This window comes from Myotis lucifugus, unplaced genomic scaffold, assembly GCF_000147115.1.
Source record: "Myotis lucifugus unplaced genomic scaffold, Myoluc2.0 scaffold_336, whole genome shotgun sequence".
Taxonomy (NCBI): domain Eukaryota; kingdom Metazoa; phylum Chordata; class Mammalia; order Chiroptera; family Vespertilionidae; genus Myotis; species Myotis lucifugus.
Genome location: NW_005871384.1, coordinates 148,043 through 175,016, shown reverse-complemented (window position 1 = coordinate 175,016; position 26,974 = coordinate 148,043). Strand labels below are relative to the sequence as shown.

Below are 26,974 nucleotides of genomic sequence, written 5' to 3'. Positions count from 1 at the left end.
TTGGAAGGAGTGAGTGTCCCTGGGGGCCAGCCCATCCTTTCAGGGGCCGGTGGCCACGTAAACCCGAGGCCAAGAGGAGAGCACGGGGGTCACGTGTCCCTGAGTCAGAGAGAGGCGCAGCCTGGAGGAGCCTCTGCCTCAGCGGCAGACCCCTCCACCCCCGACGGGTCCCCACCTCAGGCCCGCCCATCACTTCTCCATCACTGTCCCTCTGTCATCACTTCCTCCCTCCTGTTGTCCCCTAACTCCGAGGGGGTGCTCAGGGGTCTGAGAAGTACCCTGGCCAGTCCTGGCTCCCGGGGAGCTTGCTCTGGGGCCTAGGCAATCACTCCCACTCAGGCCTGGGCTCCCCTGTGAAATGAAAGGGTCCCTCCCAGCCCTCATGTCCCCCTGTAGCTGCCTCCCAGTGCCCTCCCCGCCCTCTCAGGCCCCTGGGCCTCCCTGGGAGTCCACCAGCCCCTGTCCAGTTGCCCTCATGTCAGGAAGGGCAGAGAAATCATAGAGGCCGCTCACTCTCCACTTTTATGACTTTCATTCCCCGTGGTCCCCAGTCCACGCGGTGGCTGGAAGGGACTACCCGGTCCTGGGCCTCTCCTGGGCCTGGCCCGACAGTGGCGGCCCAGTTAGAAGTGGACAACCCTTTGGAGGGACTGGACACGAGTACTGGGGGCCTCCCAGCCGGAGAAGCTGTGGCATCCGCCCCCCCGCCCCCCCGCTCCCCTCCCCCCCCCCCACTCCACCAGGGGTGTGCCTTGGTAGTTGGGCTCCGGGTCCAGGACCCACCTAGGGCAAGAGGGGGGGCAGGGCCGGCAAAAGGATGCTGAACATTGCAGGGCCACCCAAAGGCCCAGCAACCACTTCCTCCCCTGGACAGGGCCCCCCCAGGCCCCCCAGGATGGGGAAGCCCTCCTTTCACTTCGGGGAAAAGCGGTTGCCCCTCGGAAACCACGGGGGGACACTGTCTCTCTCCAAAAAAAACATGGGTTGAAGGTCAAAAAACTCTGGGGCCCTGGGGAGGTCTTGGAACCCTGATAGCAAGAGCAGAAACCACAGACAAAGGCGTGGACTAATCTGCAGCTCCTTGGAGGTTCCGGGCCTGGGTGGGGCAGGAGAAAAAACGCCCCTCCCTCCATCACCTCCCTTTAGGGTGGAGCTGCAGGTAACGGGCGCCCAGGTCATTAGGGAGGTTCCCCCGCTCAAAAAAACCCAAAGAGCAGTCCATGCGGTCAGTCTAGTCACAGTGACCTGCCATGTGCCTCCTGCCTCCGCGCCCTCGGTGATGCCTGAGGGACGGCGGCCTCGGGGCCAAGGCGGTGGCCAGGGCGATGTGTGCCTGGGGAAGGGAGGCAGCTGAGTGGGGAAGAGCCTCTGGGGCCGGGGACAAGCTGCCCACTTGCCCGGGTCTGACCCGCCCCAAAGCCCCCACACCTGCCTGGTAGGGCCCAGCGAATGGGGGCCGTGCCATCTGCACTCACACTCCATCCCCCGACACTGCGGTGGCACTGACACGGGTCTCGGCTCAGCCCCGACTCCTCCGGTTCCGCAGAAGGACAGTCCTCCTGGAGCTCCAGGCACTGGCCCGAGAAGGTGCAGCCCTCGAAGATTTCTAGGCGGAAGTGGTCCCCGAGCTGCGGGCCCACGTGGGCGGAGGGAAGAAAGAGGTCAACAGTGCTGCGTCCCCCCCGGGAACAGAAGACCGAGTGCACGTCACTGGGGCAGTGGGCAGCACACACTTCGACCCAGCACGCCCCTTGTTCTCGCACAGGAGGTGTGGTTGGGTGAAAGGGGTCTGTTTCTTTAAAAAGCTGCAGAGCCCTGAGCAGGCCCAAGCTCCTCTGTCTTCAACCAGAGGTGCAGAGCGGGCCAGCCTGCCCGGGGTCAGCGGCTGCTCCCACCAGGCCCGGGCACTGGGCTCCCTCCTGTGCTGGGGCTGGGGAGCATTCCTCTCCCCCTCTCCTCATCCCCTCCCCACCCTGGGCCACAGGCCTGGAGCAAGCCTTTAAATGATAATATTTTACAAACTATAATAGAACCTTTTGTTAAAACATGAAGCCAAAGTCTAAAGCAAACGCAGAGACCTCCTTGCTGAATGCCTGCTGCGTCCCTGAGACGAGGACAAAGATCTCCCTCCAAGAAGCTCCGTGTTCCGAAGGACAGAGGTGGGTCCCGCCCACTGGCCGTGGGGGGGCTGGGTCTGCGGCACAGCTGGCCCGGAGGGCAGCTCTGAGGAGAAGATCATTCGAAAGATACCTAAGATGTTTCTCATACAAATCGCATTATGCAAGATCCGGGCCAGCCGTGTACATTCCTTTATGTCGGTGGCCTGGTGGTAACCCTGAGAAATTGCTCTCCCAGTGTCAGCTGCCAGAGCCCAGCTGGTTTTGCAAGCCCGTAGAAAAGAGAGGGTATGCCCTGGCCGGGTTGGCTCAGTGGATAGAGCGTGGGCCTGCAGACTGAAGGGTCCCGAGTTCCATTCCAGTCAAGGGCACATGCCTGGGTTGCAGGCTCAATCCCCAGTAGGGGGCGTGCAGGAGGCAGTCAATCAATGATTCTCTCTCATCATTGATGTTTCTATCTCTCTCTCTCCCTCTCCCTTCCTCTCTAAAATCAATAAAAATATATTTAAAAACTAGAGGCCCGGTGATGGATTCGTGCACATTGAAAGGAAATTAATTAGAAGGTGGCTGGTGGGGCGGGACTGGGTGAAACGGGCCGGACACGCCCTGGAGCCAACTTCCCTTGGTCCCTCCCCCGCTGGCCGCACCTGGGGCAGCACCGTGGCTTGAAGGGTGTCTGCGGAGGGAGCGGGTCCCGACAGCAGGTGGGGTCCCTTGGCCTGGCTTGCGGGGATCGGGCTGAAATTGGCAGTCCAACATCCCTCGAGGGGTCCCAGAGTGCGAGAGGGCACTCTGCAAAGTTGCTGTTGCTCGGCAGCTCCTGCGTTGAGCGTCTGCCCCCTGGTGGTCAGTGTGTGTCATGCCTACTGGCCGGTAGGCCGGTCAGCCGGTCCGCCGGGCGGCTGGTAGCTTAGGATTTTATATATATAGACAAGGAAAAGAAAAGAGAGGGTAACCCCAGACAGGAGGCCCCTTCTCCGGGCTCCTCAGATGTTCACCAGCACTCCCAGCCCTGCAAGCCGCTCACCCTGGCCTCAGGCATCAGCCATTTCCCACCAGAACTCCCAGAACTCACAGCAGGACGGTTAGGAATTGTGACTTGGGAAAATCCTAAGGAATGGGAACACCCAGTCCTCCAATCCCGCCGTGGGGACAACGAGACACACAGTCGGGGGGACCTACACACACTGCGATGGCAGCTCCTGTCGGCGCCTGCCCCCAAATCACACTTCCTGTCCAGGACCGAGCTTCCCCACCCTCTTTTCCGCCTCAGGGCACCGAAGGGTTTTGAAAAATGCTCTTTGCAAGAGGACCTGCCTGGGGGACGCACCAGGCCCCGAGCAGCCTTACTTTACGCAGCGGTTCTCAACCTTGGCTGCACATCAGAATCACCTGGACATCTTTTTAAAATCCTGATTTCTGGGCCTCATCCTCCGGAAATTCTGTTTCTTTGTGATGGGGTGGGGCCACAACATTAGTAACAAAGAAACAGAATTTCCCGAGGATGAGGCCCAGAAATCAGGATTTTAAAAAGATTTACTGTGCAGCCAAGGTTGAGAACCACTGCTTTACAGCTAAGAGCTCCCCCATCTGGTAGCAAAGCCAAACTTCTAGTATTTCCAACAGCATTTTAAGCTGAAAATTCAGCAAGATTTTGGGATCAGAAATGTGAGAGCTTTCCTGAAACATGCCTGAAAATACAGGCATAAAAGGGCCCGGCTCTCCCACCGGGTTCCCAGCATCCCATGCACACGGGAGTGGATGAGTCTGTGTGGCCTTTCCCTCCGGCTTAGACAGCCCATGGCCCTGTCAGCTCTTTTTTTATTTTTATATATTTTATTGATGTTTTACAGAGAGGAAGGGAGAGGGATAGAGAGTTAGAAACATCGATGAGAGAAACATCCATCAGCTGCCTCCTGCACACCCCCTACTGGGGATGAGCCCGCAACCAAGGTACATGCCCTTGACTGGAATTGAACCTGGGACCCTTCAGTCTGCAGGCCAACTCTCTATCCACTGAGCCAAACCGGTCAGGGCTCTTTTTTTTTTTTAATTGCATCATGCTTTTTAAAATTTTTTAGCTAGATTTTTATTGATTTCAGAGAGGAAGGGAGAGGGAGAAAGAGATAGGAACATCAATGATGAGAGAGAATCATCCATCAGCTACCTCCTGCATACCCACTACTGGGGATGTGCCCGCAACCCAGGCATGTGCCCTTGACCAGAATCAAACCCAGGACCCTTCAGTCCACAGGCTGACGCTCTATCCACTGAGCCAAACCTGGTAGGGCCCCGTCAGCTCTTAAAGCTGGGAGAGCCATGCTCTCTCATTACTGTCCCATGTCGGGCCAGGCCTGAGCCTCAGTCATCTGGCCCAACACCCCGGGGTACAGTGGCCACTTGCATTCCCACAGGCCGACAGGAGCCCTGTGGTCGTCGTGGCCATTCCACCAGAAGAAATTGGGGTGGTCCCGGCTCCAGGACGAACTGCGGGCCCCGGCAGTTGGGGTGGGTGAGGCTGACCCAGGCTCTGCCCCCCACTTGGATGGAGTTTACCCGGTTCACAAAGCCTCAGTCCTGGAAGGTGTCACAGGCCCCGAGACCTCCAGCTTCCGCCCGGTGAGGTGCTTACCCTCACAGAGAGTGACCTGGAAAGGGGGGGGGAGGGGGGCGCAGGTCACAGGCTTCTCTCTGTTCAGTGTTGGGAGCAGACACCTGGCACCAGCACCCTGGGCTGGACCCTGACGCCCGGGCCACCGAAGCCCAGGCTGCTGCATACAGCAGGGGCTCTGCGCCTTCGGCTGAGCGGGTGGGGGGATGCCTGGGTGGGGGGCCGGCCAGACCCAGAGCACGTCCCTCCGCCCGGAGCTCAGTGAGCAGACATTCCAGAAGGTGCGTGGGGCAGCGATTGCCCCTTTGTCCGGGGGCTCCATTGAAATTGGGCTTTTTCCAAACTCCCACTGCATTTTTTAAACTCAATTTTTGTTTATTATTAAAACGTAACATCTAAGGAAATGTTTTCAAAAGCTGACACGTCCCCATAACCCACTATCCTAAGCCAGCACTCAGTGTTCAGAAAGTCAGGTTCCGGGGCCCTTCCTCAGAGAGACTGAACCCGCTGGCGGAGTCAGGGCTTGGCTGGGGTTCATGGCCCAGACGGGCTTCTCAGCACCCCCGTCCCTTGGCTCACCAGGCCCTGCTTTGGGTGGCAGGCGCGTCAGAGCCGGAGCCTCACACCCTACGGCGTCAGGCACAGTGTCCTGTGGCGCTGCAGCACTGACGGGCTCTTCTTGTCCCCGGACTAAACATGACCCCCAGCCCCCAAACTCACGTTCTGCCCAGGAACCGAACATTCCAGCCCAGCCAGTCAGAAACTCTTTGGGTTTCCAGTTTGTGCTCCTAAAAGGGCCCTGGCAAAGTACAAGTGATGTTACATACCTGGGGCCCGTACCCCTTGTAGACCGGGGTGCCGTCACCTGCCACCCACAGAAGCACTGCTCCTCTTGTACCCTGGAGGGAGGCGAGGCGTATGCTTCAGCCACAGGGATGAGTGAGGGTGTGGAAGCTTCGAGAGCCAGGGCACCATCACCCCTTCTCACTCTCACTCAGGGGCTCACGGGAAGGTGTGAGTCTCGGGGTCTTGGGGCTGTTTGTCACTGAAGCATAACCTAGCCCATGCAGACTGATTCAGAAACCTTGAATGTACCCCCTGGTGACATCAGAGTAGCCAGGATGGGGAGCTAGAGAAGGGGTAGAGATCCAAACTTGCCACTTTCATGCACCAGACAGGTCGGGTCAAGGGCTCCCTCCAGATATTCAGGGGGAGCTGGTCACCCACAGGATTCCAAGTCCCTCAAATCTCAACATTTCGCAGAGAACCAGCCTCAGGTGAGAGCAGCCACACAGACCAGCCTCAGCAGGGCAGTGGGGCTCAGGGGCTGCAGGACAAGCCGTCTCCTCCACCCCAGCCAAGGCCCCTCTCAGGTCTGACCCTACCCCTCCCTGCTCCTGACTTGAGGGAGTGGGGTGGGGCCCCAGAGCCAGTGACGGAGGGGCTGGGGAGGAGACCTCCCCACCTCCCACAGCAGAGAGGAAGGGAGAGAGAGAGAGAGAGAGAGAGAGAGAGAGAGAGAGAGAGATTCATTATTTCACTTATGCATTCATTGGTAGATTCTTTTTCTTTAAAATATATTTTTATTGATTTCAGAGAGGAAGGGAGAGGGAGAGGGAGATAGAAACATCAATGATGAGAGAGAATCATTGAATGGCTGCCTCCTGCACGCCCCCTACCGGGATCCAGCCTGCAATCCAGGCATGCGCCTTTGACCGGAATGGAACCTGGGACCCTTCAGTCCGCAGGCTGACAGCTCTATCCACTGAGCAAACCGGCCAGGACCATTCGTTGGTTCTTGTATGTGCCCTGGCCCGGGATCAAACCAACAACCTTGGTGTAGTGGGAGGATGCTCTAACCAACGGAGCTGCCAGGCCAGGCCACCCCTTTTGTTAAGAAATTCAGCCAACGTTGCTTGGGTTGGTCAAATGCAAAGGGCGCCTCAAGCAACAGTTTGCCCCCAACCCCTGCCCCTGCCCTCAACATCCCGAGTGCAAAGAGCAATGGGGGTGGGGGTGGGGGATCCCGGCTGCCCCCAGCCGCGGCCTTGTTTTGGGGTCGCACTCACCTTCCCGGAGCGCTGCCCCAGGTGGCCCGGCCCCCAGGTATAGCGGGCAGCGCCCTGCCGGGTCAGCGCCTGGGGCAAAAGATTTGCTGGGCCGGCGCGTGTAAGCCTGCGAGCCTAGGCCTGCAGTCAGTTTGGCACTCATGGGGGTCACTGCAAGGGGGAGCCCCCCACCCCCACCCCCCAAGGCCTCCTCTTTCTGACCCCAGCCTGACGCTGTCCCTGCTGTTAGGGTCTCACACTCAGGGCCCACTCCGCCCCCCTCTTCCTTGTGTGTGTGTGTGTGTGTGTGTGTGTATGTATGTGTGTATGTGTGTGTGTGTGTCCCTGACCACCCCCCACTCACTTCTCATGGGTTTACCCTGAGGGCAAAGAAGACAGCCCTCGGCCGCCCCTGCCGGCTGTTCAGCCTCAGCTCCCAGCCCCACCTTTGACTTTCTGCTCCTACAGCCTCGAACCCTGGCTGACCCCACCTCTCTCGTCAGGTCGCCCTCACTTCCCACCTCTGATCCTGCTGAATGCTGCCCCATCCCTCTCCACGCCCCCCCCCCCCCCAGGGGTCAGTGCTCACCCTTGATCCATTCGGGTGTCACCTCCTCTGACCAGAACCGCCCCACGGTGGACCACAGTGCTCCGCGCCAGACCACCCTGGGTGACGGCAAGGTCGGGTTGCGGAACATGCAGCTGAGACTTTCTGGGGGCATGGAAGTTCTTGGCACATCACAGAGGTTCAAAGAGTGTTTGTGGAGTGAGCAGTCAACATTGGGGCCACCAGATGTACAGCCCCAAACTGTGCAGAGATGAGCTGTGTACACAAAACAATGACTCCTGCGGCCGGCTGGGGCCAGCCAGCCCTGAGATCAAAGGAGAGAGCGCTGCTGCTCAGCAGGGGTGACTCTCAGGGGCTCCAGGAGGGGGGTCCTGCTGCATGGGGGTGGGCGGGGGGGGGGAGGCGGGGGAACTCTGAGCAGCAGGCTGAGCTGCTGTCAGGAAAGAGTATTTTTATCACCATTTCCCAGATGAAACACTTAGGGCCAGGGAAAGGAGGGCATGCAGTTCCTGGGGCACAGCAGTGGGCACTGAAAGGAATGTTAATACTGCTCCCCGCCTGGAGAGCATCACGCTAAGTGAAACAAGCCAGTCAGAGAAAGACAAGTGTCACATGGTCTCACTCACATGTGGAATCTAATGAACAAAATAGATCCAGAGACACAGAAGCATGGAACAGACTGACGGGAGTGGGTGAGAGAGATTAACCAAAGAATTTGTCTGCATATATGCTCAACCCATGGACACAGACAATAGTGTGAAGGCTTTGGGGGGTGAACTGGTGCGGGGTGGAAGGGGTCAATGGGGGGGGGTGAAGGGGACATCTGTAATAATTTCAATAATAAAGGTACATTTAAAAGAATATTTCTCCTGCCCTAGCCAGTTTGGCTCAGTGGATAGAGTCAGCCCTCAAACTAAAGGGTCCCAGGTTTGATTCTGGTGAAGGGCACATGCCCAGGTTGCAGTCTCGATTCCCAGTAGGGGATGTGTAGAAGGCAGCCGATCAATGATTCTCTCTCATCATTGATGTTTCTATCTCTCTCTCCCTCTCCCTTCCTCTCTGAAATCAATAAAAATATATTTTAAAAAGTACTTCTCTTCCCACCTTCTAAATTCTTCTAGGTTGGACTACTAATCAAATTAACAGACAGATTAACCAGAGAAAATCAATGTTTTAATACATGCACATGGGAAATTCACATAGGCATGGAAATTCCAAAGATAGTAAGGCAACATTGGGTATAGAAGACAGTTTTGGACAAATTAGAAGAAAGGGGGAGGGGAAATGGGGTGACAGACCTCAGAAGTGAGAGTGGGCGATTTATAGGCAGTTGAGGAAGAGCAAACACACCCAGCAGGAAATTCCATGCTAGGCAACTCAGAACCCACGGGACACGGGGCGACGTACAGGTGAAAAGGGCAGAGAGATTCTGGAAGAAAAAGAAGGGGAAGTCTCTTCCCTTATTTTCAAATGGGAAAGCTTAAGAAATACAGACTTTATTTTCTAGAGCAGTTTTAGGTTCATAGCAAGATTGGGCTAAGAGTGCAGAAAGTTCCCATCCTAGAAACATTTAGTGTAAACTAAAACCAAGTAAAGAATACTCTGTTTGTGGGTGAAATTGTAGGACAGCTCTGCATTGCGTGCTGCAGGGCATCACGTGTCCCTGGCCTCCGCCCACGAAAGGCCTGCCTCTATAGCAACACCCTCAAATTTCTGAATGCTGCCAGGGGCCAGACCCTCCCCTGTGGGGTCTGAGTGAAACTGCTGGGCGAAGCCCAAGCTCACCTCCAAGTCCTCTGGGTGCAGCAGGGGCTCTCCAAGGGGTACTCGCAGGTGCACCCACAGCAGATTTGCATCCAGCTGCTCAACATCTGTCCCTTGCACACCATACATTTGGGTTTGCTCTGCTGTAAACTGCTTATTCATATTCTTTGCCCATTGCTTCTGAATCTTTTCTTATTGATGTATATTTGGCACACATGTGCGCATGTGTGTGCGTGTGTAACCTGTTATCTGTTCCTTTGCTGTGTGTGTGCATTGTAAGGACCTTCTCCCAGTTTGTGGCCTGGATCAGTGTCCTGGACCCATTTTTGTTCGTTTCTTGGGTTGGGCATGTTAATGTAAAAAAAAAAACACACATTCAGACCTGCAAAGAATTTTTGTGAGTTTATTTGAGACAAACTGTCGACAATTGCCGGGAAGCAGAACCTCAACGGATAGGGATAATGCTCCGGAGAATGGCGGGTTACATCTGTATTTATACATTGCAATCAAAGGAGGGACGGAGGTGGGTTACATGAAATCCATTGGTAAGAGATTAGAGAGGCCAGAGAAAGCAAAGCAGGGGAAACCTCTGGGATTGGACAAAAAGTAAAATGATAGACACATATTTAGATGGGTGCAGGATAGCCAACAGTCAACAATTAACATGATAACAATGAAGGAACTTGTGGTATCTGTCCTGGCATCCAGGCTTATTAGGTTGTGTCCCAAGGGGTCCAGAAAAAGGGAAGTTACAAGTGTTATGGGTTCACTCAGCGAGATAGACCACCGACTCAGAATTTAAATTTAAGAGCCTTTATTAAGCTGGCCAGCTGACTACAGTTACAGCACCCTGCCGAAGCAGAGGCTGAACTGCAGTGCTGACTACAGGAGTTACATTTTATTATTAAATTTTGTGGAGGCCCAGAGAAAAATGTGTCTTTCAAATTCTGGGCCCCCAATATGGAGGAAACTCTCTTTATTTATACTTTTTCCAGTCCTTTGTCTCCCAAATTTGGAATGAGACTTCCGGGCCTTCGGAGAAAGAAGGCCTGTGTGCTGGGAAGGGGCCATGAGACCATATTTCAAGGCCTGGCCTGATGTCAGTACCTTCCTATCTATGTGTTTTAGGAACAGACAGCACAGCATGACCCGTCTGGCCAAAGCGCCAGATATGCAGCCCAGCACACAAGTTACCCAGACATTTCAAGGGTATGTTATCATAGATGCAAAAAGACACATAGGCTTAGTTAAGGTAAAGGTTGACCTTGTCAGTGAAGATACCAGCCTAGGAGGTGACTACCCACCATAACTGCTTTTAGTTAAAGTTTAATTTCAGACCATCCTTTGTGGTGACTTTAGGTCTCTGAGTTTGCAAGACTGCCATGCAGGCCTCCCCTGAGCTTGTCAGGTCAGCAGGTGGCCCCTTTCGTCCACAGGTGTTCCCAGAGCACATGGATAGTGTGGGCTCAGCATTCCCCTCTAAACTGAGTCAGGCCACTCCCAACCGCCATGCTGGCGCGGGGTGAGTATTGGGCTGGACAAGGTGGAGGGGAAGCTCACTGGCAGCATCGCACTCAGGAGGGGAACGTGCAGGTGACGATGGCAAGACCAGGCTCTAGCTCAGGCCGGTAGGGCCAGGAAGCCTGAGAGAAAGATGCAGCCCAACAGCCCCACTCAGAGCTGTGATCTGTGAAAACACAGAAGTGCCTCCCACATCATGGCCTCAAATCTTCTTTCCAGAGTCGTGGAGGGCGTTCGCTGGACCTGGGGCCCAGGACACCTGGTGACTTGAGCACATCTACCCATCTCTGTCACTTCCCACCTTCTTTGAGAGGATTGATGTGCAGAGCATTGGGTAGAGCAGCACCCAGCAGTGTCAGGGTCCCTTCCCTTTCCTAGGGAGCCCCCTGCTTTCGATATCCCTTTCCCTTGAGCCCAAAAACCTGAGAAGGAGACCTGTGAGGTCATCAGTACGGGACTGTGGGCGCCAGAACGGACAGCACCCACGATGGCCGCTGGGCCAGCTGCCATGAGGCATGACCTGCACTTTCCTGTAAGCACCTTGGGAACCCACACTCTCTAACAAGTTGTAGAGGGTCAAGAATGTGGAAAAGGAGCCTTGGCCAGGTAACAGTTGGTTAGACCATCGCCCAATATGCCAAGGTTGTGGGTTTGATCCCCAGTCAGGGTACATATAAGAATCAACCAGAGAATGATTCTCTCTCACTCTCTTCCTTCCTCTCTCTCTCAAATCAATACATTTTTTAAAACCCTGGCTGGTGTTGCTCAGTGGGTTGGAGCATCATCCTGTGCACCAAAAGGTGGCAGGTTTGATTCCAGGTCAGGGCACATACCCAGGTATAGGTTTGATCCCCAGTTGGGACATGTGGGAGAGGCAACCAACCAATGTTTCTCTCTCTCCCTTCCTAAAAGCAATAAGAAAGAACGTGGATAAAGAAAGTTGGCACAGACATTAGTGTCTTTCTCAGACTCTAGGGGGTGATAGAGCTCTGAGCACAAGGCCCTCTGGTCCCGACTGCTCTAAACACCCTCTGGCAGCATTAGAGTATTTTGACACAGTGACCTTGAACTTAAAACAGAAGTACATCTTGGGAGAACCAAGATGGCAAAATAGGTAAACACACATACTTGCCACCTCCCACAACCACACCAAAATTACAATTAAAATAGAGAACAACCATCATTCAGAACCACCTGAAATCTGGCTGAGTGGAAGTTCTACAGCTAGAGAACTACAGAAAGCACATTGAGACTGTAGGAGGGGTGGAGGTGAGGAGCGGGGTGGTCTGACACCCAGGTGTGGCCTTTTTTCAATGGGGAGGGATATCTCGGCTGCAGAGGCCTCCTGTGAGGAGCAAGGGGTCTTAGCCCCACACTAGCCCCCCAGCCCAGAGTTCCAGAGCTGGGAAGAGAATTCCCCGTAACTTTGGGTTTTAAACACCCGTGGGGTTTGTGGCTGAATAACACAAAGGCTGCTGGAGACCCAGCAGTTCCTCTTAAAAGGCTGGTGCACAAATGTACATGGTCCCGCTTCCTCTGAGCTCCAGTGAGGAGGGGAGGCTTTGGGAGACCCAGGGATATACAGGGAGGAACTCAATTGTCTGGCATCAGGCAGGAACTTGGGGTGGCTTTCTCCCAGATGGGGGTGCTCAAGGGGTCATATTTCTGTGCTGGGACCTCCCCCTTCACAGAGCTGACTGGCAGCCATATCTGAGTTTCCATCAGACTGGTTCATACTGTTTTCTCAGCTTGGTGATTCCCTGAGACCCCGCCCCATCCATTTTGCAGCCCCACCCAAACTGTTTGCAGCTGCTTTTCTATATGAATGGCCTGTCTGGCTCAGGCTTCAAACTTTGCTAAAATCTCTCAAACAAGCAGCAGCTGGTATCAGCATGCCCCAAATCTATCAATAAAAGGCCCAAGATCTGGCACTAGCACCAGCTTGCCTTGCTTCACAAGTTGGCCTTGCCTGGGCACTTCACAAGCCCAATACAAGTAGCAGCCATCTGCAGACCTCTCTATAACTCCTACGGGATGGCCTCAGGCAGTGACTGACTTTGCACCTTCCAGGAGGCCCCAGAGCCAGTGCACCCAGTGGACAGCTTCAGAACATACCAGATTACAACTCTACACATCCACAAACAACACACTCAAGGGGCAGACTCAGTGAGCACCAAAGCCCCACTAAAGTAAGTCCTGCTCCATAGGGGTGTCTACTGCACAGCTGCTCTTCCACTGTAGTCTCAGCTGGTCCTCACAGCCAATTGGCCTGGAGGTCAATTCCTCCCAGTGATGCCAATAGCAATCAAGGCTCAACTACAACACTGTGCACACAGCTCACATAAGGGCTCACCTAGAGGGCCCAGCTCACGTGACTGGGGAGGCTGAGCCACTGGGCCCTACAGGACACCTACTACACAAGGCCATCTACAATTCCAAGAGATATAACAACTCTACCTAATACATAGAAACAAACACAGGGAAGCAGCTAAAATGCAGAGATAAAGAAACATGTCATAAAGGAAAGAAATGGAAGCCAGCAAACTACTGGATACAGAGTTCAAAACCATGGTTATAAGGTTAATCAAGGATCTTAATGAGAGCTTCAAGGGACTTAGTGAGACCTTTCAAGGATCTTAGTGAGAATGTCAAAGACATGAAAAAGGACCAGTCAGAAATTAAGCATACACTAACTGAAATAAAGAATAATTTACAGGGATTCAACAGTAGAGTTGAGGATTCCAAGAATCAAATCAACAATTTGGAATATGAGGAAGAAAAAAACACCCAGTTAGAAGAGCAAAAAGAAAAAAGAATCAATAAATATGCAGATAGTGTAAGGAGCCTCTTGAATAACTTCAAGCGTACCAACATTTGCATTATGGGGGTGCCAGAAGGAGAAGAGAAAGAGCAAGATATTGAAAACCTATTTGAAGAAATAATGACAGAAAACTTCCCCTACCTGGTGAAGAAATAGAGTTACAAGTCCACAAAGTGCAGAGAGTCCCAAACAAGAGGAACCCAAAGAGGCCCACACCAAGACACATCATAATTAAAATGCCAAGGGTTAAAGACAAAAAGAGAATCTTAAAAGCAGCAAGGAAAAAGCAGTTAGTTACCTACAAGGCTGGGTTTGATTTCACCCATACAGCTGTGAACTGATTTCTCAACAGAAACTTTGCAGGCCAGAAGGGAGTGGCAAGAAATAGTCAAAGTGATGAATAACAAGGACCTACAACCAAGATTACTCTAGCCCAGTGGTTGCCAACCTTTTGGACCTCACAGACCACCAGTGGTCCACGGACCACCGGTTGGCGACTGCTGCAGTCTAGCCAGCAAAGCTCTCATTCAGAATTGAAGGTCAGCTAAAGAGCTTCACAGACAAGAAAAAGCTAAAGGAGTTTATCAGCACCAAACCAGTATTACATAAAATGTTGAAGGGTAGTCTTTAAGAAGAGGAAAAAGAAAAAGAAGGAGAAGAAGGAGAAAAAAGGTAAAAAATATGAACAATAAAATAGCAATAAATACCTATCTATCAACAATTGATTCTAAAAATCAAAATAAACAAATAAGAAATCTAATAAACACAATAAACTGATGAAGAAAATAGAATTAGCGGCATGGAAACATGAAAAAGAATAACAAATCCCAGAGGAAAGGCGGGTGGGGAGGGGGTGGAAAGAGATCAACCAAGGATCTTATATGCATATATGCATTATCTATGGACACAGACAATAGGGTGGTGAAGATCTGGGGTGGGGTGGGAATCAGGTGGAGGGGGGCAATGGGGGGAAAGGGGCATATATAATATTCTCAACAATAAACATTAAAAACAAGAAAAGAAGTACATCTCAGGGTCAAATCACTCTGTTGGGGCTGTAGTTGTTACACATTTAAGAAAAATGGTGGGGAAAAACAACCCTAAAATTGAAAACAATTTGGGGAGGGGGGGCTAAAAATTGGGAAATAAAATTTTTGCATTGGAGCAACTTAATCCAGCTTGAGAAACATGCAAATTGGAACAACCAATTTAGTTCAAGTGCTCTTTTATCTTGCAGGTGGGAAACAAAGGTGAATCCAGAAATGTGGTTGTCGCCCGGGGGCAGGGCAAGGGTGACAACATGGCCCTAGTCCTCCCCAGCAGTCCGCCCAAGACCTTTCCTTATTTATTCCAGGGGCTGCATCTTCCAGAGGGGTCATATAATCAAGACAGAATGACCCTCCTCCCCCTCCCCCACCGTCCAGCAGCATGGACATCACCGTGCACTTGTCAGAAATGCAAATTCTAGCCCTAGCCGGTTTGGCCCAGTGGATAGAGCATCGGCCTGCGTACTGAAGGGTCCCGGGTTCAATTCTGGTCAAGGGCACATGCCCAGGTTGTGGGCTCGAATCCCAATAGGTGGTGTGCAGGAGGCAGATGATCAATGATTCTCTCTTATTATTGATGTTTCTATCTCTCTCCTTTTCCTTTCCTCTCTGAAATCAATAACTATACTAGTATGTATTTAAAAAAAAAAAAAGAAATGCAAATTCTAGGGATCTATGTGGCCCAGAGAGTCTGAGCCTGAACCTGCACTAAGTACCACCCCCCGCCCCAGGTTGGAGGGCTGCTCCCACATTCATTCAAGTGTGTACATGTGTCTGTATTCATGTGTATGCAAATTATCTGGGGGTCATGGTCAACTCTTAGAAAATGAATTTTACTCTTGGTCTCACATGAATTTGCTAGCTTGCCCTTGGTGATTGCCATAGACTGAATGATTGTGCCCCACCTCGCAGTTCATAGGTTGAAATCCCACTCTCCAGTGTTGTATAGAAGGTGGTGGGAAGTGCTTAGGTCATGAGGATGGAGCCCTGATGAATGAGATTAGTGCCCTTATAAAGGAGACCCAGAGATTTCTCTCACCCTTTCCACCATGTGCGGACCATGTCTATGAAGCAGACCTCACCGGATACTTGAATCTGCCACCACCTTGACATTGGACTTCCAGCCTCCAGACCCTGAGAAATACATTTCCCTTGTGATAAGCCACCCAGCCTTGGCATTCTGTTACAGCGTCCTGAACGGACTGAACAGCAGGTCACAATGGCTCTGAGTATCCATCTCCTTTCGTGTAAACGTGGGCTTCTGGCCATGTGTCACTTAGGTTGGCCAAGCCATTCCGGCTTGTCAGGGACTGTCCTGGTTTAAAGAGTGAAAATCCCACATTGCAGGACCTCCTTGTGTTTGTTTCCTGTTACAACCATAACAAAGTACCACCCTCTGCGTTGTTTGGAGGCCAGAGTCTGAAATCCAGGTGTTGGTTGGTTCCTTCCGGAGGCCGGGAGGGAGACTGTCTCATGCCTCTTCTCGCTTCTGGGGCTGCAGTCAGGCCTTTGTCAGGACTGGGGATTAAGACTTTTGGAGGACACAATTCAACCTGTAAGGGCCGTCAGTCCCAGGCAAGCGGGGCAGTGGCCCCTCCTGCAGCTCTGTTGTTAGGGACCCCCCGCTGCGCCCCTCATTCTCAGGTCATTACCTGAGTCCATGGTTCTTAGATGTGGTCCCTGAGCCAACCCGGCACTGTACCGCCCCCTCCCCCGCCTTTGCAAGTTCACTCAAGGCTCCGTTACAGGCACAGACAAGGTGGCTGTGGGAATGGCCTGTGAGGAGCGGAACCTTCCAGCCGCTCCCCCCAGCGCCAGGCGGGCCCTCTGCTTACGCCTTTTAGGGTAAAGTTCAGGACACATCAACTCCACAGCCAAGCCACGCGTGAAAGTCAGAGACGAGCTTGTGGATTTATGTGGATTCTTGGCTAATCTGCTAATGGTGGGGACAGGAGGAGGGATACAGTGATAAAGCGGAGACACCCTGGGAAGCTTAGGCTGGCAGCGGCTCCCGGCTCCCCTGGGCAGGCCAGCCTGCGGGCTGTTTGGTTTGGGCCCCCCTTTCTTGGGCAGCAGGAAAAACTGGGTGAAAGGTCTTGCTTGCTGAGGCCATAATGTTTCCAGAATCCTCTGCTATTTCTTGAGAAACTTCAGACCTTAGCGGTAGAAGCCAAGGCCATTTCCCAGGCTGTAATAGAGTGGAAGCTGGAGGGACCGTCAGAGTCAGATGAAGCCCTCAGATGAAGGACTGAGGTCCCTGCTCGGAGTCGGGGGGTGGGGGTGGGGGAGCTGTCTGTCCCTGGACCGGGACACACCCCCTAATCTGCAAGTGTGGGACTGAGCTCCGGGGGCTGAACTTCAAGGCACCTGTTGTGTGAACTGTGGCTGACCTGGGTTTTTTATGATCACAGGAGATCATCATGTTCTTGACACCTTGGGACAGACTAGAATGAAATATTTTATTTTTGGATTTGATACACTTGCTTGGAGAGGTAATTCTTGCGTCTCCATCTCGCCTCTGGGCGGCGTAGCCCAGGCGGCACCTGGATTCCGCCTGGCGCTGGAGGCCCGCTGCGCAGGCGCAGGCAGCTCAGAGAGCAGCGGGGACCCTGACATCAGGGGAAAGACCTCAGGCTGCAGGCCTGGCTCAGCCCCGCATCCTCGGGACGATGACTCTGCGTTTTATAGACTCTGGGAGCAGCCAGGGCTCTCGTACTTGTGGCTATTACAACAGTCCCTGGCAAAGGGCCGGCTCCGACGCTGGAATCAAGACCAGAGTTGAAGGGAGTTGCCCAAAGACACACTTTGGCTGCAGAGCTGGGACCACAGCTGCCGAGTTCTGAGTCTTAATCCGAAGGCCGGTTTGTTCAGGGCTCCCTGTGGGTATCGGTGTCAGGCTCAGGGGCTGTGTTCGCACGCGGTGTAGTGCCAGCATCAGGCTGAGAGCTGGTAGGTCTCTCTGGCTCAGGCCCCTCCTCTGAAAACAGGGATGCTGAGTCAGCTGCTCTCAGCTTCTTTCCAGCTCTAACTCCAGAGCAGACGTCCCCTGGTCGTTCTAGGTGTTAACATAAAAAAAACCACTGAAACCGGTAAAGAATTTTTGTGAGTTTATTTGATCCAAACTGTCGACATATACCAGGAAGCAGAACCTCAACGAATTGAGATAATGCTTCGGAGAATGGCGGGTTACATTTGTATTTATACATTTGCAGTCAAAAGAGGGACGTAGATGGGTTACATGAAATTCATTGGTGATAGATTAAGGAGGTGGGATAAAGCAAAGCAGGCGGGGGTGGGGGGGAACCCCTGGGATTGGATAAAAAGTAAAATGATGGACACATTCTTAGGTGGGTGCAGGAACAATGAACATGATAACGAAGGAATTTGTGGTATCTGTCCTGGAGACCAGCACATTTGGTAGTGCCCCAGGGGCTCCAGAAAAAGGGAAGTTACAAGTTACCCAGACACTTTAAGGGAATGTTATCATAGATGCAAAAAGACAGACAGGCTCAGTTAAGGTAAAGGTTGACCTAGTCAGTGAAGATATCTGCCTAGTACGTAACTGCCCACCATAACTGCTTTTAGTTAAAGTTTAATTTCAGACCATCCTTTGTGGTGACTTTAGGTCTCTGAGTTTGCAAGACTGCCATGCAGGCCTCCCCTGAGCTTGTCAGGTCAGCATGTGGCCCCTTACGTCCACATAGGACAGGTAACAAAAATTTTGCTCAATGTAAACTTTTTTTGTGCCTAATGTAGATCTTTCCCTTCTTGGGGGAGGTGAAGAAGAGGGAGCGTGGGGCTGGAACTTTCTGAGCATTGCTGGGGAAGGGGTGGTGGTTTCCTGCAGGTACGGCCTGGTGGCAGCCTCAGCTGGCGTTGCCAGGGCAGCCAAGGCCTTCTGCAAGCTTCATTGCTCCTGGAGACACGGCGGACAGTCCCGACAGGCCCGACATGGGGTGGCAGCCTGCACACTGCTCGGCTGGGGCTGCGGTCCCCAGAAACTAGAGTTTCTTGGGGGTCCAGACCTGTCCAAGGTTGTGAAATGGAATTTTTGGACTGGAACCCGGATTCTTTGTCCATCAGAGTCGAAGAATGAATCCACGGATAGAGGGTAGTCTAGCCAAGGTGGAGATTTATTGAAGAACAAGTACAGCCTCCCACATGGGGAGAGGGAAAGGGTCCCACTGAGTTCCTTTTCCCTAAGGCTTATAAAGGCTGCAGAGCCTGGTGCCTTGATATCCCCTCTGATTGGTCACTAGACTGGTTACTATAGTAACTCCTGGGCTCAAAGGTTGAATCTCACATGGGACATGTGAAGTTCTGCCCCTTCCTTCCTTATTGTTTTCCTGTTCCCTTTGGTCTTTCTTCTTCTCCTTCTGGATGAAGGGTTTCCTTCTCTTTATTTTGTAAATATAGACCCTTTGCTGTTCCCAGCTCCCTCATTCTATGGAAATATACCTTCTGCTGCTCTGCAGCCCTGTGCTTCCTTCATGGTCCCCTTAATTTCTAATATTTCCTAAAACCTGCCTTTTTCACCCCTAAAAATTCCTGTTCCAGTTGTTAACCTGTTTTCCTTTAGACAACAATCCAGGAGCGACGGCACATCCTGGGTCCTGGTAACCTGGTAACCGAGCACTGGAGCCACCCGAGTCCCAGGCACTTTGCAGTGACAATGGCGGGAGGCCCCCAGCCGCCTGCCTTGTTCTGAGCCCACGACGACGGGTGGACTCAAGAAGTCTCGGCCCTGTGAGAACTGTGGGGAATTTCAACCGCACTGCGACAGACACGGGCCGAATTCAAAGGAACGTGTCCCGAATGCAGCCCCGTGGAAAGGTTCACCTACTTATTCACTCAGCAGGCCTGTGGCTACTGTAGAGACACCATCGGGAATAGTGCAGTAGGACCTCTGAGAACCCAGGGAGAAGGCTGCCAAAACTGTCCCCCGAAATCAACTTTGCCACAGCTCTGCGCACTGAAGGATTGCTGCAGTCCGAGTCTTCCTCTCAGCACCAGCTCGGTGGCGTTCCACTTGCCCTCTCGCCAGACCCCCCCCAGCAGGCCCTGGAACCGTCCAGGTGGGGCTGGAGTGCGTCAGAGCCGTTTGCTCTGAGGATTGTCAAAACCTGCAGTGATGCCCGGCCAGTGTGGCTCAGTGGTTGAGCATTGACCTATGAACCAGGTGGTCATGGTTTGATTCCTGGTCAGGGCACATGCCCAAGTTGCAGGCTTGATCCCCAGTAGGGGGCACGCAGAAGGCAGCCGATTGAGGATTCTCTCTCATCATTGATGTGTTGCTCTCTCTCTCTCCCTTCCTCTCTGAAATCAATTAAAAAAATATATAGAAAAACCAAAACCCTGCAGTGCCTGGCAGTTCCCTGGAAAACCCCACCCACAAGGCTTGTCTTTAATTGTCTTGCCTTTTCCCTGAAGGCAATTAGATTTATTTGACGTGGGGGAGGTAGGGGTGGGGGTGGAAGTGGGGACAACAAACTAAGGAAAAAAGCTTTTTTTCTTTTTTTTTTTTCCCCAAACAAGAAAATGCTGGAAAGTGAGATTCCCAAGGTGGGCCCTGAAAGGCAACACACGCCTGCCTCTCATGTACCTGCTCATGAAAGACTTGGACAGGGTGGGTCCAGAGGTGGGCTGAGCAAGGTGGGCTGGGAAACCCGCCACCAAGAACAAAGGGGGAGCGAAGGCAGAGAATGAAGTATGGTAGCAACCACCTCAGGTAGAAACTGTAGTTTAATTCTAACCCTGCTCTTTGGCTTAACAATAGAAAAGTTATTTTGATTTTCTGAATTGTATACATCATCCCATTCGATTGAATGACTATCCCATTGATTGTTATCTTACTGGTTTTAGAAAGCACATTCTTCTGTACCTGGGAAACAGGACAGCACAATTATCCTAAATTGTCTTAGTGGACACTGATAATGCGTTCCAGTTGACTCAGTGGTCCCAAGACCAGGACAGCGCAATGACTCTAAATTACCTGGATGGCTCTAGATAATGAGTTCCTGGCAACTCAGTGGTCTCAAGACCTGAGGGCTCTAGATAAGGTGTTTCTGTCAATTCAGTGACCCCGAGACCCAAAACTATAATTAACATGCTTAATTCTGCTTCTGTAAACTGCTTTTTTGCAAATCAGGTGCCTCATTCCAAACCTTGAGATATAATCAATACCTTTGTGATCTTTGCCTATATAAGTCTGGTTTTGCCACCATCTTGTTACTATGAGATTTGGGGAATGGCCCCTCATAGTCCCGGATTGCAATAAATGTGACTCTTTAATTCGACTTCTTGAGGCGTCCTTCTTTGATTTGCGGGGTACATTACAACAAAAAGTCATCACTGGCAGACTTGTCCCACAAGAAACACTAAAGGGAATACTTCAGGCTGAATCAAAGAACGCTAGACACTTCAGCGGAACTCGTTTCTCCAACTAAATTCGTTCCGGAAGGCTGTTCGAGAAGTGATTTATTCGAAAACGGAATCATTTTTCCCATTAGAAAGGAAGTAAAGTGCATTAATCCGTTCCAGACCCCCAAGTGATTCCCTGCTTTAACCTTTCTTATATACAGCACATGTCTAATGTCCTGTTTAATTTATAAATAAACACATCTTTTCTTAAACTTATGGAACCACTCCCTACTGGTCTTAAAGGAATTTTTCACATATCACTACCTCTGAAATGCTGTCACCAGCTAACTGCTTTTCATTTATCCAATCAACAGTTTTTGCTTTTGTTTTTTCCTATTCAATAGCCTGTGATTGTTCTTTTGTGAGCACTTTCACACCCTTAGCAACAACAGCACTCTTGAAGGTCTCTTTATGTTTTAAAATTGTGTAAATCTATGTCGCCAGCAGCAAAAGCATCCTCTCCTTTGCCTGTTGCCTGAGAGAGCTTTCTGTCTTGCTGAGGTTTCAGCAGGAAAGGGTTGTCAGGTTGAAAACTGAAGTTTCGGTGGACAACTGAGACATTTTTTTCTGTGAACAACTTGGTCATGAACCAAATTGTTCGAGATGGAAGACGTTTGAGAAATGAGGTTTGACTAACTCTAATCCACGTGAAGGGAAGAGCACCAGTAGAAGTAACAGGTGATTTCTATAAAAGACAGATACATGTATTTTTTATTGTGACATTTCCTCTCCTATTAGATTTAAAAGGAGACTTCATAAAGCAATAGCAGGTCTGTTGATGGGAATGCAATATATAAAAATATAATTTGTACAACAATAGTACAAATGAGGTGGAGGGGATGGGACTACATACAGGGATGGTATTTACCCAAACTGCGTTGTTAATTGTAATTCCTAGGGCAACCACGAAGAAAATAGATAACATATATTTATGACTATGAAACTACAAGGAAATTAAAATGGTATTCTGGAAACTCTCTACAATATTCACAGGCCCTGTGCTAGGAGCTGGGGAACCAAGGAGTTGGAGACACACGGGTAGGCCAACGTCTCTGCTGTCGTCACATCTAGTCCAGTAACACTCAGTACACACAACACAAGGACCGAGCTGACGGGTGATGACACACGCTGCGCTGTGATCAACCTCGGGGCTCTGACAGGTGCGCGGAGTGGAGCCCACGTGGAGCCCCGGAGGGTGAGAAGCTTTGGGAAGGGGCAGCCTGGGCAGAGGGCGGCAGCACGGAGGTGTCAGGGGGAAGAGCTTTTTCCCGGGAAGCGACCGGGCCCAGGGTGACAGGAGCCTGGCCTCGCTGGCAGGTGAGGTTGAGTCAAGCAGCACAGCTCAGGCGGGGCCTCGAGGACAGGCAGCTCGGCTGTGGACATGATTAAAGGACTCAGCCAGGGAGCAACACAAGACCGTGTTTTCAACAAGTGGACTTGTAAGTACTTTGGAGGGTGAGCTATGACAGACCAGCGTGCAGTGGAGACGGAGGAAGTGGGCGGAGGCAAGCGAGGTCCGGGAGGCAGGGCCTTAGCCTTTGCTGGACTGGATGGGCTGGGGTGTGTGTAGGAAAGAGGTAGAGAACGGCCCCAAATCCCCAGCTTTATTAACCGCCGGACAATGGTGTTTTCCCGAGACAGGGTCTAGGGGAGGCCCAGGTTTTCGAGGAAAATCAAGAATTCAATTTCCTAATAAATTGGAGACGCCTATGAGGCATTAAGACAAGGTAAGTCTGGAATCCACAGAGGCCAGCGTAGGAGAGGCAAATTTTGGTCTTCAGGTAACAAGGTAGTGAAAGCTATGTGACTGGATAAAATCAAGGAGGGAGTGGATAGGAAAGGGGTCCGTTTAGAGGAAACACACAGTGAGCTGGGAGGACAAGGGGCTGTGCTGTCAGGGAAACAGACGTCCAAAGAAAAGCAGTTGTCACCTGTCTGCAATGTGAAGGGTCAAGGAAGAAACCAGAAAGCACCCATTGGATTTGGTGACAAGGGGGTGATGAGCAATTCAGGCGAGAGTGCCCTGTGACACGCCGGGGGACGTGCAGGCTCGAGAGGTAAGAGTGGACAGATAATTCAGTTTTAGCAAAATCTCACCACATTAATTTAATTTGTGTAATTTGCATTTATTATGATTTGTGACGTAGTTCTAAATGTCTAGTTTTATATTTACACTGAAAGAACTTGAATAAATTTTAAGACTGCATTACCTTTTATGACACAATGCTTTGTCACTGATTTTAGACTCATTTCGATTTCAAAAATGTTAAGATGTAAAAAAGGCTCAGAAGTGATGAAATACAGTATTAAATAACAAAACATTTAAGTCAAACCTGGCCATTGCAAGAATTTCTTCAGCTCGGATAATACGTTAGCATCGCGGACACAGAAGGCATTTGGTTGACCTTGGCTAATTACTACCAGGGCTAAGGCAGTGTCCCTCCCTGTAGGTAGGGCGCCACCTTCTCCACAGGGGAACATGAGTGAACAGAACCCTAGCGCACGACAGGTTCTATCACCCCCATCCCCACCCCCACCATGGGGGGGCGGGGGGTAATGAGCACCCCATCACGGAAAGTCCTAAGCTATACCACCACTCGGAACCTAACAAGCTCAGGCCATCAGGGGAGTGAACCAACGGTCTGGTGGATGGGATCGCTGCCCTGGGGAGCAGGATGGACCTACCCTGCGGTGTCCTGTGGGAACCCTGGTCAGAGTAGGCCAGATGCTCAAGGCCGATTTAAGTGTGGGGACCTTGTCCAGAGCACAACAGATGTTCAAGGCCAATCTGAGTGTGGGAATCCTAATCACGGTGTTCAAGGCTAAGTTGCTATACGCAGGTGCATAGCAAGGACACAACAATCTACACACGGAGCAGGCGTGCCTTTCTGTAGCCCGAACTATTTGGCACAATGTCTCTTGTCTGAGCTTGTTTATGCTTGTATATAAGTTGCCACTGACCAGCCAGCACAGGGCTGCGTTATGGGGAAGATGTATTCCTGGCCGGCCGGTGCCCAGCTGCTTGGTCGGGCTACTGTGTTTGTATAGCTCCTGTGTTGGAGGCTGCTTTTATGCAGGGCTATGTGTACAGCAGCTGCTTGGTATGGCTCTTGTGTTTGCCATGGCTGCTATGTTAGCAGCGGCTACTGTGTGAGACTCCTTTGAAGAGCTACTTTGTCTAATGGCTACTTAGCAATGGCTACTTGGCTACAATAAAGACTGTCTTATATAACTACCACTTCTCATGTCTTCTGTCCCGGAGGTCCAGTTCCTTGTAGAGGGGCTCAGACCCAACAGTTGGCGTAGTTGAGCAGGTCAAGGAAGAACCTGCTCCCATGTCCCCAGGTTTGGGGTCAAAAGCAAGCTCTACAAGGGTTCAGATTTCTGTTGTGTTTATGACACTTAGAACAGTGTCCAGCACATAGTAGGTGCTCAGAAAACATGTGAACGGTACACATACAGGATATCACACTGCCGCCCAGCAGGAGACCCAGCCCTGTAGGCCCTCCCTGTGCAGTGAACTGTTTCCAGGTGCATGGTCCACCATAGTGCATGCCCACAGACAGCTTCAGAGAAGCTGACGGTGACCCGGCCCGGAGTCAACGTGGTGCATACACTGAGCACCGAGTCTTAACATCAGGCCTAAGAACAAGCCCTGTTAACAAGTCATGATACTATATTGTCAAAATTTATTTTATTTAAAAAGTATTTGGTGGAGGTCTCCTAAAGCTCAAATTTCATCCTGGAATGACGAGACAAATACTTAAACGATCCAAAATAATGGCATATTCTAAAAACAAATTTTCATTAAAAAATTAGTCACAAAGCAAAAGTACATTTTGTTAGTAACATTTCCTAATGATAGCAATGCCCTGTGAAATTTAACTGGGACGGGGCAGCATTTAACGCACAGCTGGGCTTGAACCGACTCCCAGGGAGTGGGAGCTGCCACATCAGACCCGCTCTCCTTCAGCTGCGCCTCCGAGCGGGCGGGAGGCGTGCGGCTGGGCCTGGAGAAGGCTCATGAAGCCCCCCCACACCCCACTTACTGGGCAATAGTCCCCATTCTTTAAACTACTGGAGGTTTGGGGATGGCGACAGGCAAATATCTATGCTCTAGGTCAGATGCTGTCTGCATGGGACGTAAAGCACAACATTGGGAATAGAGCCCATGGTGTTCTAATAGCATGTGGGTGTCAGAGGGGTGCGAGAGCTATCGGGCGGGTGATCACTTAGTAAGTTATGCAATCGTTAGTCACTGGGTGGACACCTGAAATTAACATAATGTCTATCAACCGTAATTGAAAAATAAAAATAACGAAGTAAATCAGATCCCGTCTGCCATGGACATCAAGCTAAGCATAAGGAGGGACAACAGCCCTAGCCGGTTTGGCTCAGTGGATAGAGCGTTGGCTTGCACACTGAAGGGTCCCAGGTTCGATTCTGGTCGAGGGCACATGCCCGGGTTGCCGGCTTTATCCCCAGTAGGGGCGTGCAGGAGGGAGCCAATCGATTCTCTCTCATTGACGTTTCTCTCTCTGAAATCAGTAATATATTTAAAAAAGGAGGGATAGTAAGTGTCTCTAACATCTCTTTCCTTCATGCAGCTGAGATAAGCAGTTGGGCGAGGAGAAGGCTTTGCCAAGTAACCGCCACAGCCCCCCCTGCAGGAAGCCCTCCAGTGAAGGCTGGGATGGGGGCCTCTGAGGGTGGAGAGAGAACAGCCATTATCGGGAGTGACTCCCTCACAGACCCCCAAGGCCACTCAGCTTTAGTGAACAGAGATCCCTCCCCAATTCTGGCAGTCAACCCCACCGTCACTGCCATCCAGTGGGCCTCGCTGATAACCCGAGGGCCCCACTGGCCTCCACCTGTAGCCACATCCTCCACCAGCTCCTGGAATCCAACCTGAGCCTTCCTGGGGGCGGGAAGGAGCCCTCACCGGACATGGTTTTCTTTAAAAGCCATACTAAGTAGCGCGAGGGATTAAGGTTTGCAGCTATTTTATTTACAAGTATACATTTAACACAATGAAATAAACACTGATATATGGAAGCCTAGTTAATAGTAGTGTAACAATATGCATCTTTGATGATTACATTATTTTAAACATCAAACTACACTTAAAAATTAATGCCGATAAAATTCTTGGTCATAATATTATTAAGAAATACAATATATAAATTGAAAATATGATTGCTTAAAATTTGAAAGTGGAAGTGAACTCAGAAGGATAGTCAGAGTTCAACATAATCTGAAAGGGGGGCAGGTGGGAAAAAGCTCTGACCCAAATAAATCTTTCAGGTTAACAGAAGGAAAACGAAGCAGAGTTTATCTTCGAGGATGACGGGCAGTTTGCGTCTCCGGGCAGGACGGGTCCCAGTGGCCTCGGGCCCCGCAGCAGAATTACATCACCGAGCAGGAAGACTTTCCTTGTGAAGCAGCCCCATCAATTTTTTCTGCCTCCAAAATTATCCTTCTGAACACATCAACAGCAGTCTGAAAAAGAAATAAAACGTGACTGTTGGCTTTACAGCGGAAGCCTGAGACTCACTCTTACCGCTGCTGCCAGGACTGGAGAAGGCCCGCTGTCCGCCCCCCAGCTGCAGGCACAGGCACGGAGGCCAAGGCCACCCCACAACCCGGAGACTGGTCTTCCTTCCTCCCCACCGCACCCCCTCCCACCTGACCTGAGACCAGAACTAATCTCTCGTGCTTCTGCTCCTGCTTTCATGGTCACCACAGGGAGGGGTCGGCTCCAGCCCAGCCCTCCCCCGGTGCCTCTGGATTTCCAGGTCCAGCACCAGCCTAGCCACCTCCCTGAGGGCTGTCCTTTCCCTCCGACACTGCTTCCCAGGGCCATGCTCCCTCTTTCCCGGCACCCCGGGGCCTAAGGCCGGGCAAACTCTCATTCTTGCTGCCCTTCCTCCGAACCTGTTTTTCTCCCACTCCCTTAAACCTGTGTTGACATTTATGCCATGAGAGGGTATTTTCCACCTTTGAGCCCGATCCTTTCGAGCCACTTCCCCTTCCTTCACTGTCTGCAGACCCAGCAGCC

At 51.5% G+C, this 26,974-nt stretch overlaps 2 protein-coding genes across 2 annotated transcripts in view; both read right to left on the bottom strand.

Annotated features, from left to right (window-relative positions):
- Positions 1 to 623: 623 nt before the first annotated feature.
- On the bottom strand, positions 624 to 9,237 carry CRYGN (crystallin gamma N). Its single transcript, XM_023764534.1, is given in 9 exon segments — positions 624 to 783; positions 1,476 to 1,537; positions 1,539 to 1,628; positions 4,518 to 4,546; positions 4,549 to 4,592; positions 4,594 to 4,717; positions 4,720 to 4,765; positions 6,798 to 6,866; positions 9,130 to 9,237. Coding segments are annotated over 9 exon segments (732 nt in total).
- Positions 9,238 to 25,902: 16,665 nt separating this feature from the next.
- Positions 25,903 to 26,974, bottom strand: part of RHEB (Ras homolog, mTORC1 binding) — a 36,552-nt gene continuing 35,480 nt past the window's right edge. Inside the window, exon 9 of the mRNA XM_023764552.1 lies at positions 25,903 to 26,415. Coding sequence (XP_023620320.1) covers positions 26,323 to 26,415 — 93 coding nt within the window. The 3' untranslated portion in view covers positions 25,903 to 26,322. The remainder of the gene's footprint in view (positions 26,416 to 26,974) is intronic.